Source organism: Pezoporus wallicus, unplaced genomic scaffold, assembly GCF_028554395.1.
Source record: "Pezoporus wallicus isolate ANWC-B61680 ecotype Strahan unplaced genomic scaffold, APGP_CSIRO_Pwel_v1 contig_5231, whole genome shotgun sequence".
NCBI lineage: Eukaryota > Metazoa > Chordata > Aves > Psittaciformes > Psittacidae > Pezoporus > Pezoporus wallicus.
In genome coordinates, this window is record NW_026635973.1 from 1,627,758 (window position 1) to 1,650,731 (window position 22,974).

Below are 22,974 nucleotides of genomic sequence, written 5' to 3' on the forward strand. Positions count from 1 at the left end.
CTTCAGCAAGAGCCGGGACGTACCCGCCTGCCACCGCCCGGGAGCGACTGCTGAGGAGAGCGGGCGGAGACTCCATTTCCCAGCATGCTAGGAGGCACTGCGCGGCCCTGCCGGGCGGGGGAACAGGGCGTACGGCGGCCGGGAGGGCGGCGGCCGCGGCGGGATGGAGTCGGTGGTCTTCATCTTCTCGCTCATTGACTGCTGTGCCCTCATCTTCCTTTCCGTCTACTTCGTATCCTTTTTTTCTGGGGTTGGCGGGCGACCGGGGTGGCCAGGGTGGGGGCTGCGGCAGCCCCACGGCGAGACCGAGGTGGGCCGGGCCCATTGAGGTGTCTCTGAGGGCAGGCGAGCGGGGCCGGCGCCGCCGGGCTGGCGGTGGGCTGAGAGCAAGGGGACGTGAGGGTCTGTGAGGTAATGTCCGCTGGCGGCTGGTGCCCGGGGAGCCGGTAGGGAAGGGTTCAGAGAGACGGGAGTGCCGCGTTGTAGGGAAGCGGCGGGTGCTCCAGTGCACGAAATACGGTCGCTGCTTCGGGAGCTGGAGCTCAGGGGGGGCTGCAGGCGGCCACACATCGCGGCTCAGCACAAGTAGCGTATGCTTGGCGGTGGGGGGGTGTCAAAGCGTGCTCCATGCTCTCACAAACCGCACAGGCCTGTAAAACACGGTCATGCGGGAGCTTTAATTGTAAGGATACCCCACGAGATTTCAGATGTGAGCTCACAGCTGGGAGACTGCGAGTTCCTTGGCAAACGGAATTCCCATAGTGTTTATTACAGACTTGCCTGTGGGTTTTGCTGCCTGGCCTTGTTACGATGTAGAAGCGCCGACTGGGCTTTGCTTTCTTATTTTTCTGAGTACGAGAGAATGGGCATTCATCCTGGTGCTAGTTCAGAATCTCTCCAGTTCTTGTAATAGGAAAAAGTACAGAAGCACTTGAAAGTTAATCCTAGAAGGTTAGGTTGTTTGTTGAAAAATGTAAAGGCTTTACCTAGGGATTCAAGAAATCTTGTGCTTTTTCATTTTCTTGGAGAAAAGGAGCCTGAGCTTTACAGGGCATAGCGTAATGATGTGTACATCCGAAGACCTTTTTTAGAGGGCTTTTCTGTCTGAAGTCTTCTCTTTTTCAATTGCTGAAAGTTCATTTCATAATGATGTTACCCTCTTTTTTCTAGCCAAGTTTGAATTCAGCCAATGTTGCTGTAAATGTAAAAACAAAAAGTAGATAAGCTTCAAAAACCTGCACTGTTGTGCACTTTATTGTGAGGAGAGTTGAAAGACTGCATTAACTTTTTCTTCTAAGTTGTGGTTTCAAGTGTCGTAGTAATAATTCTGATACTAAAAATACTGAGTTTGCCTCCTCCGTCTGTTCTTAGGGCTGAACTGAACTTTAGAACTTAGGCAACAGTTGCCACAGGAAAAACATTATAAAATCACTTGGCCTAGTGATAAAATCTAGCCTAACTTGCAACCTAAAGCCAGAGTTAATTGTAACCAAGTGAAATATGCTTTTGTCAGATCAGCTGTAGAACAGGACAGTCTATGCTGAGAGCAGAGTGCTCTCCACAAGTTATTGGATGAAAATAAAGCTTTGTGTATTCCCAGTTACCATACAAATTTTCCTCATCTTGGGCTTCAGATAATTACACTATCAGATTTGGAATGTGACTACATTAATGCTAGATCGTGCTGCTCAAAACTCAATAAAGTAAATTTCTTTGCATTTTAAATTTCTTTGCATTTAATTTCTTTGCATAAAATTCTTTGCATTTTATGTGGTTTAAAAAAAATGGCTCTTCATCTTAGCATCGCAAACAACAGGGGTGTAATGTGTGTCTGAAGAGCCTCAGTTGGCATTATTTGGCTTATATCCTTTATTTCAGTCTGCTTGTCTTTTGATGGCTGTCTGTCTGCAAATTCAGTCAGGAAAGGCTGTTCCTCTGACCCTTGGTACTCCACATTCCTGGGGCTGAGACTTAACTCTTCACAAACCTCTTAAGTTCTGTGCTTTTGTTTTTGAAAGCCACACCAAGGATGTCTGTCTGTGACTGAACTCTGAGATCTTTATAGCAACTTTCTCAGATGGCTTCTGTGTAATTTCTCTCCAAAAGTAGAGAGTTTTACTATGATAAGAAAAAGTACCATTTTAACCAAATCAGTATGGCCTTCCTGCATGGGTGCTCACTTTGATTTTTGATATTTTCTTTCTTAGTGTAAAAGAGAATGCTGCAGGATACTGTAAAGGTGAAAATGTGTTACTGCCGGGGCTGACCCAATTTGACTATGACAGTTTTCATATTGATCAACTTTCTTATCTGTTCCAAGCCTGAGGGTGCTTGTATGTCCTGTGTCTGTGCACATTTTAATTCTGCTTCTCTCATTCCTAAATCCAGTTCTCTGCAGTGATTTCAAATGAGCACTGTATATTTCTTATCTCTCTTTCTTAAGTGCTTGTGTAACATAGTTGTGTTCAAACAGCTGCTGTGCTTCTCTAGAAACTTTTGTAATACTTGGATAAAGGATGTCTGTTAGCCCAAAACCAGGCCCTAAGATATTCTAACTCACATGGAATTTGTCTGAAGGTATCCATTTCCCCACATGTGATGAAATCATATGCTTCTGCCATGATTTTTCTGCCTGAGTTTTACATGATTAGAATTAGATGATAACTCTATAGATCTCTTCTTCAGAAAAGAATTTACATTTGTGCATATAATTCCTTTTCTTCCCTTTTTACAGTGGGTGGTGCCTGAAGTGATTGGCCATGCTGTTGTAACAGTATTAATGCTTATTTCATTGCACTGGTTCATCTTTCTCCTTAATTTGCCAGTAGCAACATGGAATATATATAGGTAAGTGCAAAGGGTTTTGTGTGATTTTTATTTTTTTCTTTCTTTGTTACTAGGTGTATAATATTTTGTGATGGGATGTTTCATTTGTGTTCTTGAGCTGCCAACAGTCTTTATGGATCTAACTAACATAAAACTCTCCTCTCCTTGCATTTAAAATTACAAGAAACCAAACAGTGAAGGGTAAGAAGCTTCTGGCCTGTAGTACAAATGTTTGGAAGGTAGTATCCTTGCATTCTCCTTAGTGCCCAGGAATCTTGATTTGCAAGTCATTCCCAAGTTCACAGGAAATAGTGTCATTCTAATCGGGATTATGAAGTAGTGCTGCAAACACAGTTAATGTTTTTCATGCTGTGTCTACATGCCTGATAGTGATATCAGCGTAAAAGTATGGAGGTCAGCATGGCCAATGGTTGTAAAACCGTCAGGCTGTGGTGTCATCCCACACAGCCTCCTGTGTTTGCTGTCTTGCCTGTACCCCTCATTTGCATTGCTTCTGGTCCCCCATTTTGCCTCTTTGTATCTGGAAAGGTTTGCAAACTTTTCACCTTATGACAACTGTTAATGTTACTGGCCTTTATGTACTGGGTTGTCCATGGCTTTGGAATGGTTTATCATCGGTAGGGGTTTCCACATAGCAACACTGGGGCTGGTGGTTCAAAAATGTTCTTTTTGGTTTGTCTCATCTGATGTGAAGAGAACTGAATCTTTACTGGTGCTGTGCTAATGAAAACCAGGTGTGGATTTGTTGCAATTTATCGCTAATCACTATAGTACAGGGAGTCCAAAAGACCAAATGTTTAAGATAGAGGTATAAAAAGTCACTGTAATTCTTGTTTGCCTGAACCTGCTAGGGCTAACTGTTCGCAGGGATGGGTTGAGTTGCTGGTAAAATTAAATGAGGTTTCATAGCTCTCACTAAAAAGAAGTTGAGGATCTCGTTGTTCTTGGACAAAATAACCATGCATTTATCACCCTTGTTACCTACAAAACTGAGAGCAAAGTCTTCGCATGTTTCTGAACTGGAGTAACATGAGACACAGTAAAATTTGTATGCTTAATAAACAAATATTGCCTAAATGCAACAGGGATAGTTCTGTTTGGCCATCTGTATGTACAGCTGCATAACACACTGACCAGTTGCACAAAATGACCAGTATTCCCTTTGGTATCTTCTGGCAAGTATGGAGTTTGCATTTCATGTTTCATTTAGGCTAGACTCCAGAGACACTAGAGGGAATTCATTTTCTTTGAAGCTTTGAAGACCTCTTGTACTGGTTATCCCTTCCCTGCTTCCTTTCGCTTACCGATAATGTTTAAAGTAGCCACTTGCCTTCCCTTGTAAACCTGGTCAGAGAGAATTTGAAAAGGTAACAGTTATTTCTGTTTCCACGCTCCAGGCAGTAAGCCTTGGCTGCTGTTTTGAACTGTCAGCTGAGTATCCTAAATCCAGGACTGTTTTCTTAATTCTAGGGGTGCTGTGCAGGCAATATGTGAATATGACAGTATGACACTTCTCCTGTCCTGCCACAAGCAGTCAAAATGTTAAGCCTGTGTTGCTAATCCTGTTTGCTTTCTGAGGATTGAGGAGTTTCACCCACATTGATTGCCTGGACTATCCCATCCGTAGTGAAGGACTTAGAGGTCTGCAAGAGCAAGTGTATTTTTCAGCATTATAAAGGAAATGTGATGATTTATCTAGGTGTTCCTGCTCCGGCAGGGGGATTGGACTAGATGATCTTTCGAGGTCCCTTCCAATCTCTAGCGTACTGTGATACTGTGTGATTTGGGATAGAACTTTAGTTTCACCCAGTGTTCAATGGACTAAACGTCTGGTAGTCAGAAGAATGGTGGACTGTAAATTAGTCTGAATACATGGATGAGAGGAGAAGGTATCATTTACTAAACTAGGATTAAGTGGGAACAGATGAAGTGTGAACCTATGATCACGAGCTGCAGTCTTCCAGCATCAGCTAAATGTGTTTGAATCTTCTTCATATGTTACAGTATCTCAAGGACCAGTCTCTGGAGTCAGTGTTGCTGCACATGAATTCAGAAAGGTTTAAGATAATCATTCTACTCCAAGAGGAGTACAGAAATGTAAATACTTGTGCTTTTGAGATTGAAGAAGTCTGTGCTTTGTAGTATATCTAAGTGATAATAGAGAGAAAGGTAGGATAATAATCCCTTCCCCTTATCTCTTCCATTCAAAGCCTGCTTAATCTTGATGAGTGAATGGTGGTTACAGGGAGTGCTGGCCTAATTTAACCAGTTGTCTCAATGATTTCAGTGAGGGTAGAGAGGGGTTTTGTGAAAGGGACACCAAAAACAAATCCCAGGGAGGATAAACTGGTCAAAAACAGCATCAAGGGAGACTTTCAAAGTTGCAGCATGTTTATTGTAACATTCTGCTGGCCCTTCTTGTTCAGCATACTCAGGTGCTCACTTAACTTGGTTTATTTTTTGCTGACTTTCCTAGTGTCTTATACAATCCCCAGTGAGACACAGTTTTGCCTTACAATGTCCTTGGTTTAAAACCAGATATTGAAGCACCTTATTTGAAATCAAATCATATTTGAAAACAGATATTTTTTTAGTTCTTAAATATTTCTTAGACCTGCTATTATGTAAACAAAACAAGAACTACAAAGGAAATGTTAAATGTGAGTAGACAAGAAAGAAATCAACTTTGAACACTTCCCTTTCATCTTTGCTAGGTAGACCTGCTTGGGACAATAGGGCCAAATAATGCGATTTTTCCATGTCTTTAAGGAAATCATACCCCTCTCAAAACTGAAGGAGTGAAAAAAGAGTAATCTTTAACATACAGTGAAAATTTTGACCAGAACTTCCACATCCCTTATGAAATGATGTAATCTAGAAGCAAATGTCCTGTTGCTGTGGCAGCAGCTTCCACTGAGTGGAGATCCTGGAGGCACCACCGTATATATTCACTAAAGCTGACAGTTTTCGTGTTCTTTGTGGCTTTGCTGCACAAGTTTTTTGCTGTTCAGAGTAAAACAATGGGCTTGAGTTGGGTTTGTTAGCATCTGGCATCCTTGTGTCCATGACTGAAATTCCTGAGATATATAAGCTGTACTGCCTTGTGGGCCTCTTCGTGGATTTGCCTCCCAGGTTCCACAATTAAGTTGCATCATTTAGGTGTTATCAGTGTTCTTAAAAAGCAGAATTAATAAATACTACCTTTATGGCACTCATTTCCTAAGGACATTAGGAAACTCTGCTTTACATAGGATAAATTGATACAGGAAAATTATGTTCCTCCTTTTATTCCAATAAAACTCATTACATTCCCAGTAAATGGACAATAATTTGTGTTATAGTACTAAAAATAGAACAATCACTTAAAACTTCACATTTAGAAGAGAATTTCAAATTGTAATTATTTCACATGAACTATTTCTAATAGGACATAATTGAATTTGTTATTAGTCAAATATGCTGCAGTGCTTCTTAATGCCTCCGTGAGAGAAAGACCAATACTGTGGTCTTAATGGGTTTTGGTTAGTTGTATGGTTTTGGTTGGTTGGTTTGGTTTTATCTTGTCTCCTGCTGCTGCCATAAACCACCCCTGTTTCTTGTTCCTTTCCTTCCCCTTCTGTTATTGAGATGAATGTTGTGAGAGGTGGGGAGTGCCTGTTGGAATACAAGTGGTGCCATTCTTTGAGTATATACAGAAAATCAAGAGGCGTTCTGTTCTGAAAGCTTGCTTTTGCTGTGGGTGAAAGACAAGGAGTTAAATTCCTGTGTAAAAAGAGCATTATTTCAGGAAGGTAGAGCCTGTATGACGCTGAAGTGAAATACTAATAATACTGTTCTAGACCGAGCTCAGCTGGAATGAGAACTTCACGCGCTTGCGTTTGCTGTCCTGAGGAATGCTTATGACAAAAGAACATGCTGCTTGTTGAATTTTCACAGGACATCAACATGTGCTTTGCTGGTGTTACTGTTTTGCTTCCATTTCACTTCGTTTTACTCAACTTCTGTTCTTATGTGGGTTTAGACAGCAGCACTTAGCTTCTTCAGTCCTGCCCAGTCTCTCACCCTGTCAGCCTCAATGTCTCTGCTGAGATAACACAGGATGGGAATGATACACATATGTTTTGTCTCCTCTATGCTGTCTCATTTGACCACTGGCATTTGTGATTATCTGTTTGGGGTTTTCTGCTAAATAAATAATTTATTAGCTAAATTCTTATCTAAATTAAATCTTTTCCAATCCATTTCATTTAATGCATCTTTCCACTGTGGGTGGACATTTCCATCCTAACACCAATTAAAACAAACTGGAATCAGCTATTGCCTGGAAACTCTCCCATTTACACATGGGATGTTGGGCTGATGCGTTTAGTACTTTTTGTCCTCTTTGATGGTGGGTTGTAGTGGCAGAACTTCACACAATATCCTGAAACTGAAATGGAGTTTAAAAAAAGCTGCCTTATGTTGGACTGTGAAACAGCTCTTCAGATGGAAGTCCCTTCTGTGCAAGCTCTCCTGTTCCCCTTCCTCTATACTCCCTAATGTTTTGATGACTATACTTCTGTTTTGATTTGGTTTCTTTCTTCTTAAACTTTCAGGTACATTATGGTGCCATGTGGAAACATGGGGGTATTTGACCCCACAGAGATCCATAACCGAGGACAACTGAAATCACACATGAAGGAAGCCATGATTAAACTAGGCTTTCATCTGCTGTGTTTCTTCATGTACCTTTACAGGTTAGTTACAAAAATTGCTCCCAAGGAACAAAGGAATTGTCTGCCAGCTATTTTTATCTTCTCTATTCTGCTATGGTAATTGCTGGTATTTGTGTCTTGCATCCTGCTAAGCCTGTCTGCAGGCTCATTATGTGTCTTTATTCTCTCTGATCCACCGTTTGAAAGCTCAGACTACTCCTTAATCTCAAAAATCTGTAAGTACAATATAAGGGGTTACATGATTTCAGCACCTAGAATAAGCAGCCTGTATAGAATGGAAATAATATTGAATTTACAAGTTCTGTTTTAGAAGCTAAATTAATCAGGCTAAGTTATAAACAGGTGAACTCTGTGATGGGCTCACTTATTACAGGATAGAACAACTACTGTTCTTGTGCTGCAGTATTACTTCTGCAGTCCTTGTCTTTGTGAGTAGAGCACAGAGCACAGTTGCCTTGACTTTGCATTTCAGAATCAAGCACAATTCTCTCATGAAAGCAATAGCTGTTGCTACTTGGACGTGCCTCAGTAATCTACTGGTGTCATGTTTTCTGTTTTGTCACAGTATGATTCTGGCTTTGATAAATGATTGAGAAGTTGAAAAAGAACCGTTAGCTGCCAAATTGGGTCATCACTCCAGTGACTGGTTGTGGAGCCACAGACACCTTCTGACCATACCTAAATCAGTGTCATCGTGCAGTATATTTTACCTCTTTGGACAAGAAATATTTTTTTCTGTATTTTTAACATAAAATATTTTCAAAAGACATTGGATCTGTGTAGCACTTGTCTTTGTTCCTTTACAACCCAAACTGCTGGAGCTGCTGCTTCTCTAAGATGAAATTCTTGCTTACAGAACTGATCTCATAGGAATTAAATGGTGGGAATGGAAACTCATTTCAGTAGCATGGGCTAATAGTTGTGGTGGTTCCAGAACAAATTTAAGTGCAGCTCTGATGCCTGTTTCTTAGTGAAAGGTGTCAAGATGTGCCTCTGGCTGTCAAGCTGACCTGTAAGAGCCTAGTTTGAAGCAGTGGTTGGAACACAGATTTCAAAGTGGAGCAGCAGCACAGCTTGCATCTTTGTCTCAGTGTGTTTTCCAGCTAAAAAGCAACGGAATAAAAGTTATGCTTTTCTCCTTTTTCACCCCTCCCTCCCAACAACCTATATGAAGACTTGTGTTTGGATGGATTAAGGTCCCTTTGGTGAAAGTGACACTTGTGTGTAACAGTGAAAAACAGATAAATAAGAAATGTTAATACTTGCTTTTTCCCTTCAAGTCCTATTTTGTTATTGAAATACATCACAGCCCTCCATGCAAGGTATTGCAGTGGGATTGGTGTTGGTTACAGAGCAAAAGGCTACCTGCAGTCACTGCTCCCTGAACCTGCTGCTCCCATACACAATGAGCTGAATCAAGAGTACAGCTAGCTCGGGGAGGTGGTCAAGTAAACACAATTCCAGTTACCCCAATGCCAATGTGACTGTGCTTCAAAGACACCAGCAAACTTTATTCTCTTTGCGGAGCTCCTGCATCGGTGACAAGTATATGAACCTGAGTTTGTACCCTCACTGTCCAAATGTCTTTAAATATGTGTGCGGAAGCAGGGTTTTTTGGAAGTGGAACACTTCATAAATACAGTTCTGTAATTAAGTCCTAAAACTCATGAGCTTTTCCTTCTGAAGTACTTGTTCTTGGGTGAATAGCTGTAGTTAGCAGATAGTTTTCATGGCCAGCAGTGAAACGACAACACTGAATTTTGATTTAGTACCTTGTGCTCAGTGCTTGTTCTAGGAAAAGTCTGGCTTTAAATTCATGATGGATAGAGGCCAAGTTCAGCTGTTGCAAAGATGAAAAACTGCTGCAAGTTACACTCATTAAAAATAACGAAGGAAACAGCTCCCACAGCTGCACACCATGCACTGCTTGACACCACAAACATCAGAAGGTACTGCCTTATAAAGCTGAAACCCAGAGAGGATGTAGCTCTGAGTAAAAGTAAAGCAACTAAAACTTTAAAAGTGAGAAAAATTAGTAACTTTTGCCACAGCTTCTATCGTAGGCAATGAGTTACTTATTTGTATGTGAAAGAAAAGTAGAACACAGATTCTGGGTGTTATCTCTTAGAAGAAAGGGCAGTGTTGGTAAGCTGCTTAAGTCCTTGCTGTAGTGCTAATGGTAGTGGAATTTAATGACATTTCACACTGAGAAACATGCTCATTAATCTGTAAGTTCACTGCTTATAAAACTTATATCAGGTTTACATCTTATCTCAAGGTCGTGTCTCTACAATAAGAGCTTTATTGGTAATGAAGATGTTTGTAAGATAGAAATCATTGGAGGCAATGTTTGTAAGTGCCAGTACCTCAGGGTTACAGTGATGACAGTAGATAGGGTAGACCCCATCCCCTAATGGGATTGGTAAAATCTATCACTTGCTATGAAAAGCTTCTGTTCTCATCTACTGAGGGAAGTGTTTTTTTCAGAGATATGAGCAGTACAGGGAAGGATAAGGGAAAAGAACAATGCATTTGAAAACAAGACATAAAAATGGGGGCAGCATATATCATTAAGACATTGTATCTTTGACCTAGAGAGATGTTACTCTCCCTGCTTCCCTCCTCAAGAGTGAGTTAACCATGACAGACCATTAAAAACCTACAAGCATGTTTTCTAAATGGTGGTTGTCAAATACTAAGCAAGCTGTACTTTATTTGAATGCAAACTTCCCACACAGTTTTTAATATAAATAAATTCTCTGTTCATTCCTATCAAACATCGTTATAACAGTTGTAAAAACCCCAGGGAGCTACAGAGAAATTACACTGGTAATATTTAAGCCCTTCTTACTGTACAGGGTCATTTCCTACCTAAATAGAGAGCCTCACAGAGCTCAGCATCAGCAATCGGAAACATGTATTTGTAACTGCTAAAAATGTAGTTAATTAGGTGGAAATCTGGATGCTACAGGCATCTATCTCATGGGAGAGCAACAAAGCACAGAAATCCTATGGTAAAAATCAAAACTCCCTATTTTGTGGGTCTCCATCAGGAGAGAACAGGGTAATTTAAATCCAAGCTTATGATACAGAATTCTAGGCAATTACAAACTTTGGGATGATTTTAAATAAACTTTGGTGTGAGACCAAACACAGACTCCCTCCTATTCACTCACCAGGTTATTATTTCCCTTTGGAATGGAAGTATCCAAATACAGCTTTGTGAGGGGACCATTAGTTTATCCATCAGGTGATTAGCTATGATTTCTCAAAGCCCTTAATCCACAACAATTAATCTGCACTTGGCCTACAGGATCCATTTAACAAAGGAACCACAGGAACCTTAAAGTTAAAATAGAAGGTTATTACCCTCTCTTCCTCATGCACAGTCTAGAGCCTGGCCAGCTTGTGAAGACAGGACTCAGTGAGCAGGTTGCAGAGCTGGGACTGCACTTGGGAGGGGGATTAGTTAAAATGAACAAGAGCATGTTTGCCTAATTAATCATTACACATACAGACTGCTGGTTATTTAGCCTGCTTTATTAAAGAATATACTTAGATCTCCAGCCTACTAAATTACTGTGGAGTTGGTTTCTTTCTACAATAGTTTTATATTATGGAACACAGGAATTCAGTGGGTTTAAAAGGATGACCAATAGTCCTAACAACAGTTCTACATGCAGGTGAACAATCAACCTGACTCCCTGATAAGCCTATAAAAGCAAATCTTTATCTGTTCAGTATTGGCATAGCTTGAGTCTACTTTTTCTTCACGAGAAGCTCACTCGGATTTTGTACAAATGCCTTTTTTTTCCCCTCAGGATGCAATAATGAGAGTGGAGGTAGCGACAGGAAAACTGGGGCTATACGGACCACAATGCATTTATCTGCACATTAAGCACCTTAGCTGTGGCAGAAAGGGTAGAGGTGTACAAACATTGTGGGTCTTTTAAAGTGAAGAGACAACTGGGACTGCCACTTGTCTGTAACAGATAGCTTGAGCATATGCAACACGTGCACTGAACAGAGGGATGTATCAAGCAGCACAGAGAGGAAGGCAAGGAGTGCCAGAGTAAGCCCGAACTGCCCCTTAAATACCCTACCTCAGACAGAGTTTGGATTTAAACTACTTACAAAACACTCATCTATCATCAGGTTCCTTATATAGTTTCTTTTCAAGAATCTGAAGGCTTTTAAAAACAGTTAAAAAGTTACAATTAATTTCAAATCTCACATATGGTGAAATTTCACAGTTCTACCGAAACCATTCTTTGTTTCTTGTCACCAGTTAAAGGCAGACATAGGACAGCAGATGAAGCACAGTAACAACCCCATCCAAAAACCTAAACTACTTTCATCTGCTGCGTGGAACATGTACAGCCGAAGCAGGTCTGTGATCTAACCACGCTCCTGCCAACACAAGCGCCCAAGGGAAGAGGCGCAAAGCAGCACATGGAAAGGAGTGAGGCCGGCCCTTTCCACCTGCCGCTGCATTTAAGCCATAATGATCTATATACTGCCTAAACTGTAAGGGAGGGAATAAAGATAATACAAAGGTGCTACTACAGGGAGTAAAGACCTTTTCTAATCAATAGAAAAGCTCAAAGAATTGAAAATGTTGAATGCATTTCAGCAGGTTTGAGTTTGGAAAAGCTACAAGGAGGGGAGGGCAGCTTTTTCTTTTGCAGAACATCAGCTAGAACCGAATAAAAATGCCTAAAATGCAGGACAAAGATGAGGTTCTTTTTGAAGGCAGAAGGAAGGATGAGAACACAGGGCAAGTTAGAAGGAACAAAGGCAACAGTCAAGAAGCAGCTTCATTCAAGAGCTCTCAGCTACAAAGCTGCTTAGGCTGGCTTCAGATAGAAGCCTGGAAGTCCCTGAACTCTCATTTGAGAAAAGTCAACCAGGAGATGTAAGTACTTTTTACAAGGGCATGTAGCGATGGGACAAGGGGCTTTAAGCTGAAAGAAGGTAGATTTAGACTTTAGGAAGAAGTTCTTACCCTGTGAGGGTGCTGAGGTGCTGACACAGGTTGGCCCAGAGACACTGCAGCTGCCCCATCCCTGGCAGTGTTCAAGGCCAGGTTGGACAGGACTTGGAGCAACCTGCTCTGGTGGAAGGTGTCCCTGCCTGTGGCAGGGGTTGGAACTGGATGAGCTTTAAGGTCCCTTCTAACTCAAACCATTCTGTGATACTTTAGGAGCATCTTGCTAAGTAGTATAAAAAAACCCCACAAAACCCCACAAGCCTCACCATTTGCCAAAAGCAACCTGGGTTTAGTATTTAAGCAAGCTTCAGCATTAAGGAATCAAGGCTCCTGTGGAGCCTCAAAGGAGCTGACATTCACTAAGTTAGGTAAGCACAGAACAGCACGCAAGGAAGGCAATGCTTCACAGACATTGAGAACATGAAGGCATTGGGTAGATTACAGCTAACCATCAAAACCCAAAGACCTGCTCACAGCATGGAGCGAATTCATCTTCAGCTAAACTGCCACAACTGATCTTGCTACTGAGGGAAGGAAATACTACAAATAAGAAAGAAATGTATAATTAATGATCAAGAGATTAACATCCAAGTCAGTCATATAAGTGAAGTTAGGGAAACTAAGAACTATTCATTCCAGTTATTTATTCTGTTTATTGAATTGAAAGAAAGGGAATACAAACATTTCTGTTCAGTGCTGTGCACCAACATGGAAAAAGTGTAATCTCGTTGTCTTTTAAAAACCCTAATAAAAACAACTCAAAGTTAATGTCGTTCCAATTGAACAATCTTTAAAGATATGTTTAAAATACTACACATTTATAAAATAAAAAAAGTTAAAACGGTGTTCTGTAAATAATTAGTAAAACAAGTGAAAATAAATACGAGACCCAAAGTTCTTATGTTTTTAATGTAATATAGCAAAGAAATCTTTAACTACTTAATATAATCCGAGGAGAGTAACAAAAATCCAGAAAGTTTAAGAACGCAATCCTTTGAAACATTTAATATCAGTCCATAGCAAATAGTCATTACATACCAAAAGCTCTAAGTGTTAACTAGTTCCACCACAACTCCATATAAATCTCGACAATTTAGAAATCTTGAGATCGACAATAAAGTTCTCGTCTTGATCTCTACAGCTTGGTTTGTAAGTACATACATGCTTTGAGGATCCATTTTGTCCCATGTGTTTTCAAGGAGCCAATAACTTTTTCCATCTGTGCCTAAAAATGTTAAGATTCCGATCTAGCACATAGACCCTAACGATGAGAAATGGTGAAGAAAACAAAAAGGAGATGGGGCACAAGAGATTTCAAATGTATAAAAATATACTGATATTAACCAAAACCTTCTGCTCAAAGGACACTTCACATACACACGACTTCAAAGTATGCGAGAAAACGTGACTCAAGTACCTAGAACATTTGGTTCTCTGTCTGTCTGAGGAACACATGCACACGCACATTCATACCAGGTGGGAGCAACACGCTCACAGATGTTTGACTGACTCCAGATTACCTGGATTAATAGACAGAAAACTTGTCTACAGTTTGACAACTAAGAGGCAGCTACTGCGGCAGCAGTCCAACACTGCACACTTCATTCAAGTCCACCCTGTTTAAAAAAGTGTCAGAGTTAATGGTTTTCTTCTTTTTTCTTTCTAAACATCATTTAAAGTAGCGGTTTTGAAGTATGGCCACTGAAAACAGACTCAAGCCTACGTGGAAAACACAGGAGGAGGTCAAAAGGAGGATCAGCCATTTATGGGATGGGCGTTCCTCTTAATAGTTGTCTCAAAAATTAGACACGAGTGTATTTTATAGCTAAAAATACAGACCAACTATTGAAAGTGCATTTTTCCTCCTCCCCTTTTGAGTTACAGTAGTTTGTTGGTCAGTAAATCCTGCTTTTTATGTCCATTCCTCTTTCTCTACTTCCATCCCCCTTTGGGTCTACATCTCTCCTTAAACTATGGCTAATTGTAGGAGTCCTGGTGTCCTGCTAAGAAAACCATCAGAATGGGCTTTGGGTGGGAGTACCACTTAGCAGGGTAAAAGTACACAACTAGACACAAACTCCCAATGGCATATTGACTTGTATTAAGCATTACCTGTTTGAAGCCAAGTTGAGAAGTAACTGGCAAGATCTGGATAGATTTCTAGCTTGCATCTTTGCTCTAATCATGAAATGAGGTTAAATCTCAAAGCTGGAGAACTTCAAAAAAGACAGAGGGTATTTAAAACCAAAGGTGTCGTTTATCCCCCCGTTACCCTCCCTTCCAAACCAAGGACAGATCTAAGATTTTCCCTTTTGCGCTCCACTGTGCCTTGAAAGTTACTTACCTGAACAGCTAAAGAATGTTCAAACAATAAAATGCTTCAGCATCTTGTTTTTGAGGCTCTGCCTTGACAATAACCTGGGGCTACTGTGATTTAAACCAACAGCTGACCAGAGAAAGTTCCAGAAGGAGTACACTCACAGTATTTTCCTCTCTCACACCATAGGTCTGTCGACTAGAAACAGCCATTTATTGCAGGTGTGTACTTGTTCCAGCCTTAGACTCCAGCTCCATGAACATTTTTAAGCACATGGAAATCAACGTGTTGCAAATGAGCAAACTTAATTTGTTTTGTCCCCACTCACAGTCTCATTTTATAGTCTGTGCACAAAAAAGTATAGGTACTTTTCATTTCATACACTGTGAATAGGTGATATGGTAGAAACAGGTTCGGTTCCTCTTTAACCTGTAGGTTGGTAGTTGTTATTGCTACATCTGTAATGTCAGTTTACTGCTTGCCCAAGTAGTGTGGTGAAATGAACTCTCGCCATTCTCTCATCTCTGCTCATCACCTGTGAGAAGCAGGCAGCTCTGCCAGATGCTGCTACCCCCACACTCTGGAAACAGCAGTTCTGTCTATATGAAGCATATTTAGAACTAAAGCAGAGACTCCAGAATATGCGCTTCTCCCTAACTCGGCTTCTTACATACCTGAAGTGTATTTTAGAGGCACAAACCAAGTCTGGAAGAGAAACCCCAGAATGGAGGGGCAGCATTCTGGCAAAACTACCAAGGTTAAGTTTCTGCTGGCAATGCTTTGCAGGCCTGAGCCCAGACACCCTCCCCATGGCCGGTACCAGGTCAGGAGTCTCACTTTGTTTAGCCGTGCCCACCCCATTAAAAATGCCCTTTAAAGTACATAAGGGATTTTAAATCTGACCTTGAGATTTGATCCAGCCTTCAGCACCTGCCTAACATTCTCACTTTAGTCCCATGAGTATGAAGCAAGTGGTACCAGACCTTTGTATGAGATGTCAGAGACATCCAATGCAGGATTATTCACCTTCCTCTTCCTAAATAATGTTTTGTTTGAAAACATAAGCTCAGAGAAGGACGACACTAGCAGGACTTCCAAAGATACACATACTGGCGTTGCTTATGAATTATACTGTGGTTTGAACATAGAAAACACTGGTTAGTTACAGTTTAGGTATACAATTTTTATTTAAAACCCAAAGGTTCCCCTTACTTGAATTTGACCTTAGGAAGCTGTCCGTTTCCCTGCAACACTGATGCCACAGGAGCTAGACTCATAATCTTACACTGTCTGAAATGGGAAGACAAACAGCTTCCTCCAGAACTAACTAATGGAAGAAGCAACTGGTTTGTAGTCTTACATTTACACATGTATGCCCAGTTCTGTGGCACAGTAATTGCTATCACAGAAATTTACCTTAAGACAAATGTACTAGATTGAAGGTAAGAATATGAAGTTCCTACTTCATTTTGGAGGTACCAGGAGTAGGTCAGGTTCAAGGCTGGTCTCAACTAGAGTATGAGAAGCTTAAATCATGTTTAAATTTACAAACAAGGCAAGAAAAAAAACCCACCACCTGATGGCTGGAATCTTAAAAACCCACAAATTTAAAGATCTAACCTTCAAGCATCACTTTTGTTCTTCTGGGAAAGAAAAAAGGGACCGTTTATGTTAAGCACCGCGTTCCCACTTGAAGTGGCTGCACTTCCCTGCCCTTGAACTCCGGCAAACCTTCCCCCACCCTTCTTCCACACATGACTAATAAGGACACTAGATTATTCTTTCATTAAAGGATGAAGTCCACACTCCTGTTCACACCAGCTCCCGGTGGTGTGCCTTTCCCTGCTCCCTCTTCACTTCACAGCAGTACCAACACTACTTTTCCACCCAAGGTGGCAAAAGGGAATCCAGTGCCATCCCGTAATGAACTTGTGTGTATGCAGAAGCACAGCGTATGCCAGGCCATCTGTTTATGTCCGAAAGCATAAATACTCAAATCATAAATGACTTTCTCCCTTCTTAACACAGGCTATTAGTGGGGCTACTCCTAGATGTGTCAAGATGTTCAAAAGCACCAGCTTGCAACAAGGTCTGGAAGAGGCATTTCAATCTGGAAACTTAAAAGAGTATGTTCTTAAAAAGAAAATCTATACCCCTTTGTTTACCAAAGAAGGAAAAAAGGCCATCGTAATACAAGTGTTTAATTATGATTTGTATGTTAATTACTTTTACAAAAGACTGACTGTGTGATGAAAGGACTCTTCCAACACATTCTTCCTTCGAGGTGCAGTCTACCTTTTACACCAGCGTTGTTACACGTATTTATGTCATTAAAAGAATCCAAAAAGACCTTGTCTTGTTTAAACTCTTAAGTCTGGTGGTGCACTCTGAACACCTTTTCCTCAATAACAGTTTCTCTGTTAAGCTGGACAGTGAGTTCCTGTACCTAAAACAAGCTTCACTGCCTATGCAAAGCTCCTTCCAGCCACTGCTTTTGATTGGGTCTCAAGACACTCTGGAAAAGCATCAGTGATACCGTGTTTCACGACACTTCTTGCATTGTTTTTTAATTCCAAATGTATACAAATGAAGTCATTTTAATCCTATAAATAATTTATTTTTAAAAAATTGTGCTGTTAACCCCTTTGCAGGGCAACGAGCTATGTGAAAAGTACAAAACTTTTTGTCAAATGTGATACTGAGAGTGCTTTTGACATAGTTCATTGGTTTATCATCTCAATTTATAATATACTGCGCAACGGGCAAGGCTAGAATCCATGAACCAAGCTGCAAAGATCTCAAGCTAAGTAAGGCGGAGAGAGACTTGAGAAACAAGAGAAGGAAATACTTTCCTATCCAATGTATACTCTTCAGACTAAAGCACTCTTTCTATCAAGCCTTCTAAACTGTTAAATAAAGTGTTCCAAACAAGCATTTAAACTTCATTACACAGAAGAGCAACAAGAACAGTAGCCTGCCAGACAAAAAGGCAGGAGGGAAAAATATATATACTGAGTTCAATGGTTAGCCTGAATGTAGCACAGTTCTTCACAACCGATGGGGGGGGTAATTTCAACACGGTGTCCGACAACGTTCTAAGGACGTGCTTCATCTCGACTGGTTACTATGAAGCAAGGTGGTAAATGTTTGGCCCCAACCGGGCTTCAGAAATGGTTCTTTTTCATGACGAGCATGTCTGTCCAGCTATCAATCATGTTTGTTTGCACCAAATCCCAAGCCATTTAAAATACGACTAATTAAGTTAAACTGAAGTCGTCTGCTCCAAATTCGCCATCAACTATCCATGCTACTGCATTCCTCTGAGCAAAAACAAAAACATAAGAGAAAGAAATCACATCTTGAAGAGCTTATCAATAGTTCAGACTTGTATAAGGTCATTAATACAGTCTATATACACAAGTTTTACTGAACATGCATTAGTTAACAAATCTTACAGGGTAGCTAAATCCCATGCTAAAAATGACCTATTTTAGGTATCATTACTCATTAATTTAGATATTAATTTAGCATGTTAGGTGTTGGTACAAAACAATTGTCTCTTCCAAAAAGTAACGCATATTTACATTCAAGTTCTAGGGGAGTGTGCTAGTAACAAAGCTCTCTGTCATCCATTTAGGATTCCTAAGTTGTTGCATATTCTGTGCACCTACACCTCTTGCAGAAGCACTGCTGCAAGAAATCCATTTTCTATTGTTTTGATTTTTAAGGCATTTATGAGCTGCTTTTCTGGAGGAACTAAGAAAGAGGGAGCAAGCAGCTAACTGGTGAAAATCAACCAAGCAAAACCAAGCGTAAAACCAACTGGAGGATAGCCTCCGACTCTTTATGGGCACATTCCTTACAAACAGGAGACTGGCCAGGCTGGTCCACCTAGTGTCAGAAAGCACACGAGCAGGGAGAGGAGGTAATTCTTCCTCCTAATACCCTTCCAACTTCCAGCCATTTCCACTGAAGTGACATTCTGAACTAGAGATGTTACTTATCTAACAGGACTCAAGGGATGTCTTTATGGTTGCTTTGCCTAGGTTCCCCTTGCCCATACCTAGTATCCATGATGCCTTGTGGCAATGGGATATACAGTATTTCATTTTCATGTCTAGTGTAATTTTTTTAGCACAAGGGTGAATGTGTAATGACAGAAGCACATAAACTGCAGAACAAGCCCCCAGTGGTCAACTTGGTAACAATTCTGGGGGAGGTAAGAAGGGTTGGGAGCAAGGGTGCATTTTAGCAGTGAAAAGAGCTGCATTGCGTCTCCCTCCAGAACACAGATGATTGCTCATGGTTAGGAAAGAAAGAATTAATTGTGTACAGAATTTTATGGTGGGAAAAACTTTGTTCTCTCCAGACTTTGGAGCTTTGTTTCATAAGCACTGTAATACCATCATTTTATCTGCAGTGTGGGTCAAAATGCATTACTTAAAATTTACTAACATTGTGTGTTATTAAACCTCAAGCATTGGAGGCATAATTTTTTTAAGAAGTCTACATAAATAAATATAATCCTGAGCTCTTAGTGACACTACAGTTTTCTATAGGGACATGTCAGGAATTTCAATACCATTTTGAATATCAGTTAGTTATTTTTGTATTATAAAAAAGGAAACAACTTGGATAAAAATCAATAGCCATATGTTAAAAAAACAACAACAAAAAAAAACCAACCCAAAACAGTTAACTTTTTTTAGTAAAAGTTATGATTCAAACCCAAGAATTAAAAGCATTTTTCTATCCTATGTATGATAAATAAAACCCACAGAAGCACCTACCTTTGATGTAAGCTTTGAGGGCAGGGGGTTGGAACTGGATGAGCTTTAAGGTCCCTTCCAACCCCTAGTCATTCTATGATTCGATGATTTAGTAATTAGAGAACACACAGAGTTCTTTTACCTTCAATATCCTGGTTGTCTACAAAAGGTGCTGGTCCCCATATTCTAACAGTGCCATCATCAGAGGCGCTGGCCATCATGGATGGGATCTGCGGGTTCCAGCTCACACAGTTAACAGTACGTGTGTGCCCCGTCAGCTCCGCAATGGGCAGCTCGCTACGCTTGTGCCAAATATATACTTTGTGATCTAAATAAAACACACATTTAAAGAAGAAAACAAAACAGAATGAGAAACATTGCTCTGCACCGACCAATTTGTCGTATCAAACAGCACTTCCACGCAAGCTCCCAACAACCAGAAAACCCACTGATGTTGTAAACCCCAGGTCTATCCAATGTGCAACAGCACTAACAATTTTTCTTCCAAGAGTGATCACAAGAACATGGGGTAAAGCTCTCCCACTAAGAGGCAAGCTCCCTTTTAACACCTGCAAGTCTACTGCACTTGGTAGTTGAAAACCACTTCACTACAATGCAAATGTGTCGCTATATGCCTAAAGAGAAAAATCAAACTACTCAAAGTAAAGAGACAGAGTTGTAACTTTCCTCAAAAGGATGTCTTGCATACAATTTTTTCTCCCCCCTCAAACAACAGTATTTACAGATCAGTACGTGCATTATAAAGTCATGAGTATTAAGGCAGAATATTTATGACAACTACCACCTGCGAATGAGCACTAGATAAGATCACAGCTCTATGGCTTATAAAATACATCTTGATACTAAAAACCTAAAACATTTCAGTGAAAGGGCAAACAGAGCAAGTGAGGGAGGGCAAAAAAGCCTAATGTCTCAAATTGTGACCTATTACTGTACTTGGTAATAATTCTTGTGTAGTATTTTAAGATATGAATTTGCATATATTGAAGTAGACGTAGTCAGCAATGCTACAGATCTTACTTTGTGATAGGAAGCTTTTAAGTGCTCCTAGCAATATGCTAGGACTAGAACAGTGACCTGGTCAGACACTGCACTGCAGTTTTTAAAGCGTTACTGCGTTATCATCAACCATATTTCAGAATAAATGGTTAAAGGTGGTTTGGTTGTCTGCTGTCATCCCCCCACCCCAACTAGCAGCCTGTGGAACTAGGAACGTTTGGAATATTCCCAACAGCTCCACACAAACCAAACAAGTGTTACCGGTGTTACACAAAAGGCTTGTATTTAGGTCTGGGATATAACATGGAAGTATTTTCAGCTGTTTGAAAGGTTATAACATAGGTGTCATTCTGAAGGCTTTGCAAACAAACCAGTCTTCACCTATTCCTCCTCCTCCCAACCCCTTACAAAACAAACTTGCTCTCTAGCCTACCTGCTAGAATAGCATCATGGAACCCTTTGGTAACTCATTTGCTTTCGCTGAATCAGCTCGTTTGAGTATACCACCTTTATATACATTGTACTGATGCGAACATTCTAGCTGTGTTTACATTCCACTTACAATTTAAAGAGACTCCTTACTCACACTATTCATCAAACAACTTAAACACCAGACACATAAGAGTGTGCTGTCTGGGACAATCAAAGCCTAAACAAAAACCAGTAGTTTGGTACTTGTCACAATGCCTGTATTTTGTTCTGGAAAAACAAGTTCACTAGATTAAGGCAGCAATTTCCCTCTCAGAAAGAGGCCTCCATTTTCTTCCTATTGATGCAAGTGTTAGAAAAAAAACCCATGCAGCTGGCAACATACCTGAAAAGGTTAAGACAGTGTAATCAATCTATTACCTTTTTTTAACAAACTATGGTAACCAGGCTATGACAACGCAATCTTATTTCTGTTTTGCTTCCTTGTTTATTAGTAGGTTTATGTTCTCAGAAGCCACGTTAGCAACAATTCAGTTCAAATCTAGAATGTCATCAATTTCAGCTACTGCTCAGTACATTTTAGACAATGAGGATAATAAAGAACAAATAAAGGAGGGACAAATAAAGAACAAATAAAGGAGGGACAAAAAACACTGGTGCACTGTAGTAGTTACACCTACACATGCATATCTGTATGGCTCAGTAGAAATCCTGAATTTTTGGATCTCTAACCAAGAGCCTTGGTCCACCATCAAAAGCGGTTCACACAGGACTGGAGGACTGGAGGTGCTGCCCTTCAGTCATATTCCACTATGTCAGGCCAAAGAGTGAAATATGGGTTTATTTTAGACATACTGCTACCCTTTCCTGGAAAATATCAAGTAAGTACCCTGGCCAACCTTATTTCCTCACAGTTTGAGTTACACAGTACTAACAGTGACTGTTTACATACTTCAAGTGTAATTTTTAGCCCCGCCAGAGGCTTCAATCTTAAGTGACCTCCACGGGCAGTGATGGCACTACACCAGTGACAGAACTGAACCAATTCCATATATAAGCCATTAACTGATTTCTGTTCTTACCACAGACAGTTGAATAAAAACAAACCACAAAGCATTTGATTGCCAAGAAACCCTACACCAGACTATGTCAACTTGAGACTACTCTGTCCATAATTAAGAGAATGACTCTACTGAAATTAAAATAACCTCACCACACCTATATCTTCAACATACAAGTGAAGCTGTTACTCCCCAGAAGTATTTTTGATCCAAACCATAGGCTTAAGCATAATACCACAAAAACAAAAGCCTCAAGAACACCCCAGCTACTTCTAATTAAAACTGTGCAGATGCTTTGCTTCAGAGGAACAACACAAGAGTCATTAATGCTTTCTACTACTACCATCCTCTCAGAACACAATTATTTCTTAAGTATGCCACAATCCCAGTGCTCCTGAAACTTATTTAAAGAACTGGTTTGCTTGCTTTCATGGCAGTTGCTACCATCATCATCATTATAAAAGTGAGGTATAGGAAGGATACAATGTTCCAGTTTTCTGCACAAAGGAGAATGATGTTACCTTCACTGCCACTCGCGATGAAATCTTCATTATGACCACCAAAACACGAGTGAATTGTGTAAAATCCTTGTGTAACACCTTGATACTTTCTCACTAAAACTCTGTCTTGTAAGTCCCATAAGTGAACTCCCTGAGAATAAGAAGTATGAAGAATGTTATTTCATCATTCAACATTATTCATTGCATTCTTTTGAAAAACTAGAAAAAAATGAACATGGTAGGAGTACATTACTTTGGCCAACTGTTACTAGATCAAGAGGGTAAAGACACACCACACTACTAGATTAGAATTCCATTCTGTGGTC

At 40.4% G+C, this 22,974-nt stretch overlaps 2 protein-coding genes across 3 annotated transcripts in view; one reads left to right on the top strand and one right to left on the bottom strand.

The window, feature by feature from the left end:
* Positions 1-105: 105 nt before the first annotated feature.
* On the top strand, positions 106-8,331 carry CNIH4 (cornichon family AMPA receptor auxiliary protein 4). The gene is made up of 5 exons (XM_057398820.1): positions 106-232; positions 1,635-1,703; positions 2,735-2,847; positions 7,443-7,583; positions 8,128-8,331. Exons 1-5 carry the CDS (start codon positions 164-166, stop codon positions 8,153-8,155), a joined length of 420 nt encoding a protein of 139 aa, XP_057254803.1. The 5' UTR covers positions 106-163; the 3' UTR covers positions 8,156-8,331.
* A 4,854-nt stretch (positions 8,332-13,185) lies between these two features.
* WDR26 (WD repeat domain 26) overlaps positions 13,186-22,974 on the bottom strand; it is a 33,114-nt gene continuing 23,325 nt past the window's right edge. For both annotated transcript variants that reach the window (XM_057398818.1, XM_057398819.1), the window contains 3 exons: positions 22,670-22,799; positions 19,781-19,966; positions 13,186-18,189 (listed from right to left, as the gene is read on the bottom strand). In XM_057398818.1, the coding sequence (XP_057254801.1) occupies positions 18,164-18,189; positions 19,781-19,966; positions 22,670-22,799 (342 nt within the window). In that variant the 3' untranslated portion in view covers positions 13,186-18,163. The remainder of the gene's footprint in view (positions 18,190-19,780; positions 19,967-22,669; positions 22,800-22,974) is intronic.

What these genes read in the sequence shown, in the direction of transcription:
- CNIH4 (XM_057398820.1), top strand. Translation starts at nt 164, where the DNA reads ATGGAGTCGGTGGTCTTCATCTTCTCGCTCATTGACTGCTGTGCCCTC. An exon ending in GCTGCTCAAAACTCAATAAA is followed by an intron (nt 1,704 to 2,734) that starts GTAAATTTCTTT and finishes CCCTTTTTACAG; the next exon opens with TGGGTGGTGCCTGAAGTGAT. An exon ending in GCAACATGGAATATATATAG is followed by an intron (nt 2,848 to 7,442) that starts GTAAGTGCAAAG and finishes TTAAACTTTCAG; the next exon opens with GTACATTATGGTGCCATGTG.